The sequence below is a fragment of the Mastomys coucha genome, chromosome X, assembly GCF_008632895.1.
Source record: "Mastomys coucha isolate ucsf_1 chromosome X, UCSF_Mcou_1, whole genome shotgun sequence".
NCBI lineage: Eukaryota > Metazoa > Chordata > Mammalia > Rodentia > Muridae > Mastomys > Mastomys coucha.
The window spans coordinates 110659460-110669164 of record NC_045030.1 but is presented as its reverse complement, the minus strand read 5'-3'; the positions used below and the strand labels follow the sequence as shown (position 1 = coordinate 110669164).

The window sequence follows — 9705 nt, the reverse complement described above, 5'->3', positions numbered from 1 at the left end:
GGTGAGCAGGGGGAGGGTGGAGGGTTTTTTTTGGGGGGGGGACCAGGAAAGTAGATATCATTTGAAATGTAAATAAAAAAATATCTAATAAAAAAAAGAGATATTTCACTAAAGAGGCTATGAGTAGCAAATAAATATGTGTAATGGTATTTAAGATTCCTAATCATTAAGAAAATGAAAAAGAACTCCATGAATTTCATTGCTGGAGTACTTGCTTAGCATGATGGTAACTGTGGTTTTATAGAACATATATATACATACATTTATATATGTATATGTACACACACACACATATATATATATGTATATATGATCTCATATAGCTTGTTAAGAATATAAAATGAAAACCTACATTAACACAAAAAAGAATACATAGGACTTTTTATAGATCTTTATATGAAATAGCCAGAAGCTGGGCAAGACATATATCCAATTTTTTCATATATATCTATCTTTCTAATTAGCCCTAGCTGGCCTGTTACTCCTTGTATATCCCAAGTTAGCATCAAATTCACAGTAATCTTTATACCTCAGCCTCCCAAATGCCAGAATTATAGGGATGCACCACTATACCTAGTCTACTGTTTTGAATAGTGTATTCTATTTTGTAAGACGTAAGTCACAAGAAACAAAGTTAGTAATAGATAAAACTTGCTCTGAATTTTGAATTTTTCTGTGACTTTCCAGTTATTTTAAGATAAAAATTTTAGAGCTAGTCATGCTTTCTCATATCTATAATCCTAGCAATACAAGGTCTAAGGGAGGAGGATTGGTTTCAGTTTAAGGAGAGCACAGGTTACATTGTGAGCTCCTGGCCAGAGATTGAGACCCTGTTTCGAAAACAAGAAAAATAACAAAAGTCAAGTCTAAGGATATATAGCTCATAGTAAAATGTTTGGCTCTCTAGGTTTAATCCCAAATATTGACTAAAAAAAAAATCTTCAATTGGTTCTAAATGTAATAAAAACAAAATTTAGACTACTAGAAACAAGAATTTTGAAGCCAGGTACACACAGAAAGGGCACAGTTTTAGCTATGAAGAGCAAAATTCAAAGTGGAATATGAACTGTATTATAGTTAGAGCTATAAACCTTATTTCATTGAAAAAAGACCAATCATTTCTCCTATTTTTGGTGAATTGCTTTCCTTGGACACAACAACAAAAAAACAGAAACAAAATCAATCTTCAATAGCCTGTATATCATTTGAAAGTCTAAATATTTAAATAAAAAACCTTTTCTGCTAAAAAAAAAATAATGAAATTTTTCTTGTTACGTGTCTTTTCTAATCATATTTTATGCCTCATTTGTTTCTTATTCTAATGCCCAGATTTTCTAAAATTGCTTATATTTCTCTTACAAAGACTTGGATTGGGAATCGAAGAAGAAAATACCGTTTAATGGGAATTGAAGTTCCACCTCCAAGAGGAGGCCCTGCTGATTTCTCTGAGCAGCCTGAGTCTGGTTCTTTGTCTGCACTCACACCAGGAGAGGAAGCTGGGCCTGAAGTAGGAGAGGATAATGACAGAAATGATGAAGTGTCCATCTGTTTGTCCGAAGCAAGCTCTCAAGGTACTTTAGTGCATCTCCTAATAACAGCCTTTGGAAATTTGATGTATTTTTACTTGCTTTTCAGTGTACTGCACTTTAAGTCTAGAGTGTTCAAAACATATGACCAAGCATTTGAAAAGAAACAGATTTATTTTTTAATGCTTCTATGTAAAAAGTCTTCTATATCAAGTCATCACAAAGAACATTCATCTATCACAATAGTGATGCCCTACTTTAAAAATGTTATTAGAATAGTCCTTATACAAGAAGCAGGTAAATTATTATATTTGGCATGCTTAGTCAGTTAGGTGAGAGCTTACAAATACTTGAACAAAAGAGAATATGGTATACCATAGTGAAAATAGGCTTGTGATCTGAAATACTAGGTGCCACTCAAAGCTTTTCTACTAGCAAATTGTACAGTTTTGGGCAAAGCATTTAAGTCAGCTCATTAGCCTCTTTTCTTCACCTGTTAAATGAAGTTAAACTGGCTCATTTTTACAATACCTCTCAATACATCCCTTAGTGAGATTGTTCCCCATAGCATAGATTAATACCATTTACCCAAGAAGATTTCAAGCATAGAAATAAATACTCCTAATGTCATTTTATTAAAATGTTTATTAGTATTTACTTTACATATAACAAAATACTCTCTGTAAATGTACAATCCAGTTATTTTTAGTAAAGCTTCTGGATTTGTACCACTAAAGTTTAATTTTAGATATTTTTATCACCCCAGGAAACTTCCCATGTTTAGTCAGTGTCCCTTGTGTCCTCAGCTTTAGGCACTAATGTGCTTTCTCACTATGTAAGTGTTTTTTCTATGTACTTTCTCTGAATCTGATAATAAAATCTATCATCTTTTTGGATCTGTACTTGAGGAATTTAGAACCACTCATTTGCACACTTGCTTGTCTCTATTTTTCACTGCTATCAGTTCAGAATACTGGCAAGTAGTTTATTTATCTATTTCACATATGTATATATGTATGATATGCAGGTGTGTTTAAGTGTGTGTAGGCACCCACGAACCCAGGGGCCTATTTTCCAGTTCTAGCCAGTCTGTTCTGGGAATTATGTCTCCATGTCATACACTGAGCTGGAATTGCTGGTAGATAACCATACTCACTTTGGTCTTTACGCTTGCTTATATGGCAAGTGCTTTACTCACTAAGCCATCCCTCCAACTCCTTGTTTAATTTATGCTCCTTAATTTAGGATACACACACACACACACACATTTTGAGACAACTGGCCTTGAACTCACTGTACTTCAAAGATTGGTCTTAAATGCCTGATTCCCCAACCTTTCCCTCCCAGTACCTGGGATTATTGCATTTCTTTACTACTCATCTTCAAGGATAACATTATTTGTGTGATATAAAATTTTATGCTAGGATAACTACTGGTTATACAAAATCATTTGTAGTCATTAGGGCAATAATCAATTTGTCAGTAGCCCTAACTTTTGTGCTATTACTGTCCTTCTTTGAGCTCTAGGATGTTAACCAATTACTTAGGATATCTCAGAAGCTTCAGTGTAGAGAGGATTCTGGATCAAGTAAGAAACACTATCACCCTAGGTTGAAAAGTGGGGTGAACAACTCCTCTTTTTTTGATTATGGAATAAACAATGTATTAACAGAATAGGTTTATCAAAGTGACATTATATAGGGACACAAGATGTATGATTGGAGTGATGATATTTGAATTTGATTATTTTGAATAAGAAGTTCTCATTACTCCTGATCTGCCTGTTTGGGATTTTTGGTAGTAGATGTTTTTGTATATAATTTTTACATTGTCATACATAGCAGTATTTTCCTTTGTGGTTTCTGACTTTATAGTCCTAATTAAAGTCTCCTTTTGCCATATGGATCTGGAAGCTCATATATTTGATATTCTTGTGGTATTAGTTTAGAAATTGTATAATAATTTCACTGGGAATTTACTTTGCCTTAAGATGTATGAGGAAAATACCTAATTTTACTTTTCCAAATAGTTAAGCAATTGGCGCACACTTATTTACTGCATAATTCATTCTTTAGTTAGTTGCAGTATAGCTTTTAAAAATAAAATATGTATTTGCATGCATATGTATATGCAGGTACACATACATATATAAATGTTGTGTTGCATTAATCTCTTTTTAACTGTGACTTTATAAAATCTCTTAATATCTGGTAAAATTTTAATTTTTTAGTCTAGACAAACTGTAAAATTATTTAGTTCTGTGTCTTTTCACAATTTCCTTCTTATTTTTTCTCAAAATTTTTATTGCCAGCACATTAAATAGATAGATTATCATTAGGGACATTAATTCATTTTGCAGTTCTGAATTTTAGATAATAGCAGGACATAGAGAACCGTTGAGTAATATTGGTCTGGAGCTCAAAAGAAATCTTAATTCAGGAGAAGAAACATGGTAATCTGCCAAACTGAGGCCAATTAGCACCTACCCACAGAAGTAGAGTTTTAATTGAGAAAATTAAAATCAAAAAACAAAACAAGACAAGACAATGGAGAAGGGCTATGTGTTGAGAAATATTTACATTCTGGGGCCCCAGGAAAAAATTAGCCCCTGAAAGAACATTCACAAACAACTGAACTGGATACTGTGCCATTACTAAATCCAAGGAAAGAAAAAGATTTCAGAAATAAGAGGGGTCATTATCTCAATGATCTCATAGAAATTGAGTAGAAAGGAGAGGCCATTGAATCAGTCTTTAAGAGGTTCTTTGCAAAAGCAATTAATTGCATGCCCAGGGGGCAGGCAGGCAAATTGTAATGGGTAGAATAATGATAGGGATAGAAAAGCTGTCACTGTGAGAGGGCAATGAATTTTAAATCCAGGTGTTTGAAAGATTATCAAATGTGAATATTCTCTTTCCATCTTTCTCTCTCTCTCTTTCCTCTCCTTTCTCCCTCCTTCTGCCTCTTCCTCCTCCTTCTCTCTCACTTATGGTTGCAAATGATAAAGGAGCTTAGGGTGTAGGAAAACTGATGCAGTCTTAAAAATCATCAAGGAAAAAAAACTGTTTTGTGATTTCTAAGGTCATTTATTCTCATATAGTTGGTTCAGTAAATATATGTTTAACTTTTGTTAGTCTTTCCAAAATAATATGCACTGGAAATCCTTGCGTTATTCCCAATAATTATATGAAGGGGGCTTTAGAGCCTAATGCCCTACAGCTATTTGAAATGGGTAGAGAAGAAGGCTCTGTATATTTCCCTGAAAGGGCAGGATTGCTGTGAGGAACTATTCTGATGAAGCAAAATACATAGGCTCCTGAGTGCAGAGTTCCATCCCCAACTGCCACTTCCCTTCCTGAAACAGAATTTTAGAAAATAAGCACTTAATGGGGAAATGGCGAATGTTAATTTTAAAGTCTGCGTTAATGGTCCCCATTTAATAAACTGCTGCTCCTGTACTAGGGTCCTTTGTCATATAATAGTGTGTTGTCTAGATAGCTGGCATAGTAATCAAGACCTAATGAGAAAAAGGAGAGAGAGAATTTAATGTATGAATGAGGAAACACATGATGAGAAGTAAGCAGTTGCCTAGAATTTCTCCCGGTCGCTTGTTTTTCACAAGCACACAGTAACCTTTTCATTCTCCTCAGAAATTGCTGCAGAAAAGCATTTTCAAGGACTGGAAGGAGCCTTTTGGTGCTGTTTCCTACTAGGTCTGTACAGTTTCTTCATTTCTCTGATGGAGAATACTAATCTGACTGTGTTGACTGTGTGACCTGTTTGTGAGAACTAATTGTATCATCTGGCTGAGACTAAAACCTACCTCTTAAATACACTGACCTATTCTCTCCCAGATCGGGGGGGAAAAAAAAACGTAGCTTGATTATGCTTTCATTGAGATTTCCATCGATTCCCTCTAAGAGCTATAGAGATATTTTCAACATAAGAACTACCATTCAGAGTCCTTAAACACAACTGTTCGTTTAAAAAGATTGGAGTGTTTTTAACCATCTCAAAGGGGAAATACCTTTTAATTAGTGCTTCCATATTACAATACGTATTAAAACAAACACATGAAAACGATATACGGTTTTCTTTCAGTGTCTTTGCAAGGAAAACTATTATCCTTCAAGTTGCAGAAGGACACGGGCTTTGCTAGCTAACAGAAAGCACGAATGATCCTTTAACAGTTCCATATGTAATCCTTTGTTTCTGAACAAGCATGTAGGTCCTGACACAGACCTGGATCACCTCAGTTCTGCCTTGCCCTTGACCTTCCTCCCGACCCCTATATCTTTTCAGCTTTCCTGGGAGGGTGTGAAAATAGGCATAGTGGGATTGATTCATACAATTTGGAAACTTTCGCAAAATTAATACTCGGGTAACTTGAAAAAATTTAAAGGTGTTGACTATCCTGAGAATCAAATTGTTTAAAGTAAATAATATTTATAACTTGTATTTCTAGCAGTGCATCTTTTACAGCTGTATTTTAATACGTGGGCTATATGTGGTATGTGCATCAAAAGATAAATTCCCTCTGACTTAGTGTGAGCTTAAGCTACCACATAGAGTGCCCTCTGGAGTTTTCACTGATTAATTCTACTTTTTATTTTCAATTAGCAAAGCTGCCCTTTTTGTGTATGTGTGAGGAATTACCAAAACACACTGACAGTTTTTATATCACAAACTTTTGCTAATGGTAAAAGTATCTATATGCAGAAGAAAACAGTCCTTATTTAGTGTATCCTGATACACCTTTTTTTTTAATTTCAGAAGTCTCAAAATAGCTTTTCTATAAATTTTCAAAAATAATCAAACCATACATATGCTGTCAGTGAATATACAGCAATCCTATAAGGAATAGTACCAGTAATGATCTTGTTGATGAGTAATATAGCCCCTCTTCTGAGACCACTATTCCTAATATCAGAACTGCAGCTAAATCTAATGACAATTTTCTCTCTTTCCATTTCATTTCATCACTGATAATGTAGGACTTGAAATGTCTGTGGCTTGAAATGTCTAACTAATGAATATAGGTAAACTTTCCTTTGTCTAGGAATCATTGTTTTTATAAAATTTTAAATTGACTTTTCTTACATCTCACAAATAAATGAGATCATGCAATTTATTTTCTTTCTTCCTCTCTGCCTGTCTTATTTCACTTAGATACCATCCCCCGGGTTCATCCGTGTTGCAGCAACTAGCAGGGCAAGGAAGGTCAACTATATGAAATGTAATAAAAGAGTGGATTTTTGAATGGGGTAGGAGAATGGGGAGATGGAACTCAGAGGGTACAAAGTTACAATGTGTGTGATGAATAAGGGGAAAGATCTAATAAAAAGCATGAAGACCATAGTTAATGATAGTGTATTGTGTATTCAGGATTTTCAATAAGTAACGATAGCAGCTGTCGCCTGGGGGATGGGAAACTGTGAGATGATAAATATGTTAATTTGTTGCATCGTAGCAATCTTTTTGCTATATACATGTATATTGTGTTATGTACCACAAGTACATACAATAAAATGTAATTTAAAATACATGGTAGAGATAAGAAAGTTAAATTGAATTTATACATAACATTGTATTAAAATTCTGCTGAAGTTTTCTTGGATATCATACACTTAGATTCTCATAAACAATTCTTAAAAGTGAATTTCTCCTAATCCTTCTTCATGCTTCTACATGGGAATGAATGGACTAGGAAAATCTTAGGAGGGATGATAATATATTTTTGTTCTGCTTTCTAAGTTGAATTGAAATGTTATTTATCAAGGATCTAAGAAATTTTACTAGTATTTATCCAAATCTCCATGAAATTGCTGTGTAGAAAAGAGAGACATAGAGATAAACATTCCTACTCTATTTCGAAGGCATCTGGGTGAGGATATTACAAATAAAGGGGCAAATGGGTAATGTATATAGACACACCCAGGGCCTTGAAGCAGACAATTGCTATAGCTCACCACAGAAACAGCTTTTATTAGACTAGTTTCGCTGAATTAATTTCTGTCTCACTGTTTTATTATTTTGTATTTTAAAATAATGAATTTGATCAGAAAAAATACATATCCATTGTTGAAAATATTTGGAAATAATATGGGAAAGAAATAATCTTACTCCTTAGAGAATAACCTTCTATAAACAAGAGCAAAGGGATATTTTCATGAGTAGTATCTCTTTGCATATGTATAAGATATACAAAGGTGAGTGTGTGTATACAAGTGTTGAAATGATCCTGCCTTTTGGAAATTGGAAACCTGCATTTAAATTTTATACCAGTTATTGAGAAATTAATTTGCTGTTTTTGTCTTATTATAATGAAAAAAGCCAGGTGTGGTGGCAGAGGCCTGAAAATCCATCACTTAGGATGTAGAGACAGAAAAATTATTGAAACTTTAAGGTTAATTTCATCTATACAGTGAGTACTTTGCTAGTCAAGGCTATGTAGCAAGACCTTATCCACCAGAGAAAAGAAAAGAAAAATGAGTAATATTAAAGAAAAAGCTTAACCAAACAAAATTTGAAAACTTAAAATTAAAGTAAAAATCATAATGATGTATAATTCTATCCAGAGATAATAATGGAAACAATAGTTGGAAAAATAGTGTCATCTCTTGGTTTTATTTATTAAACACACACATTTGTATATGTACATATGTATGCATATGTGTGTATATTTTACAAATATAAGATTGTGTACCTACATCATAAATTTATCTTTTCGTTTTTTTCACTTGCATGTAGCTCATTATACTTAATTTTTAGCAGCCTAATACCATGTAAGTGACTTCTTTATTTATTCATTGCTGAAGATATGTTTCTCATCTTTTATATCATAAATAACAGAAAGATGATCATTCGTATATTTCTACCCATCCACATAACTAACAAAATATACATGACTAAATAAGGTAGGAATAAAGTTAAAAACAGTGCACATATGTGATTTACCATGTGTATGTTTTTAGCAAAACAGACAAACTATTCTTTAAAGAAATATACTAAGGTTTTGAGATATAAGATATGGACTCTACTTTTTTTTTTTTTTCTATAGAGGAGTCCAACGAACTTATCCCAAATGAGACCAGGGCACATAAGGATGAAGAGCATCAGGCAGTATCCGCAGATAATGTGGTATGTACAGCTTGAAATTCTTTCCTCATTACAGGATGGATTTCAAGGACACTGTGCCAGTTGATGACAACATCTGTATTGTCAGGATAAAAGTCTTGCTGTACTCTGTAAACCAAAACCCAACTTTTTTTTGTATGAATTTAATATCTCTTCCACTACTCAATAAGTAATTTTAAATACTTCCTTTTTTAACTTTTGGAGACTTCCAAGTATGAAAACTTAAAAGTTCAAATATGACATATTTTATATATAACAAGTTACTTTTCTTCAACACACTGAGCACAGAGCGGATTGATTCCATTGGACAGATGGCAGAACTGAAAAGGAGTTTAGCTGGAGATCATGAAGGAAGCCTTTGTAAGTGTTGGTGCTTATATCTGAGGGTTTCTCTGTTCAGGCCATACCTGTCTGTCTTAGTTAAGGTTTTACTGCTGTGAACAGACACCATGACCAAGGCAGCTCTTATAAAGGACAATATTTAATTGAGGCTGGCTTACAGGTTCAGAGGTTTAGTCCTTTATCATTATGGTGGGAAGCATGGCAGCATCCAGGCAGGCATGGTGCAGGAGGAACTGAGAGTTCTACATCTTCATCTGTGGGCTACTAGCAGAATACTGACTTCCAGGCAGCTAGGATGAAGGTCTTAAGCCAACACCCACAGTGACACACCTACTCCAACAAGGCCACACTTCCTAATAGTACCATTACCTGGGCATATACAACCCATCACACTATCTATATTGTATTTGGAACCTTCTTTTTTTATGGTTAACTTGGACTCTATTAATTTGCTTTCATGGCAAAGATTGAAAGGCAACATTTTAAGAATTTAAAGAGCAGTAGAGACAGGCTGTATGTGGATTAAATTGAGTTTTGTAAAAATATAAACATGTAGTGATGTTCCCTTAGCAGCTGTTTTAGCAGAATTTGTTTATATGTTGGCCACGTAAAGTTATATAGGAATCAAGATAGTAGTAAGCCGAGTCAGACACAAAAGGAAATGTAATCATGTTTTCCTTTTGGCTTTTTTTTTTTTTTT

The 9705-nt window shown here is 34.0% G+C and overlaps 1 protein-coding gene across 1 annotated transcript in view; it reads left to right on the top strand.

Moving 5' to 3' along the window:
* The window catches only part of Hdx (highly divergent homeobox), a 108705-nt gene that overhangs the window by 85140 nt on the left and 13860 nt on the right, over positions 1-9705 (top strand). The window contains exons 8-9 of the mRNA XM_031372501.1: positions 1364-1571; positions 8587-8666. Of these exons, the coding sequence (XP_031228361.1) occupies positions 1364-1571; positions 8587-8666 (288 nt within the window). The remainder of the gene's footprint in view (positions 1-1363; positions 1572-8586; positions 8667-9705) is intronic.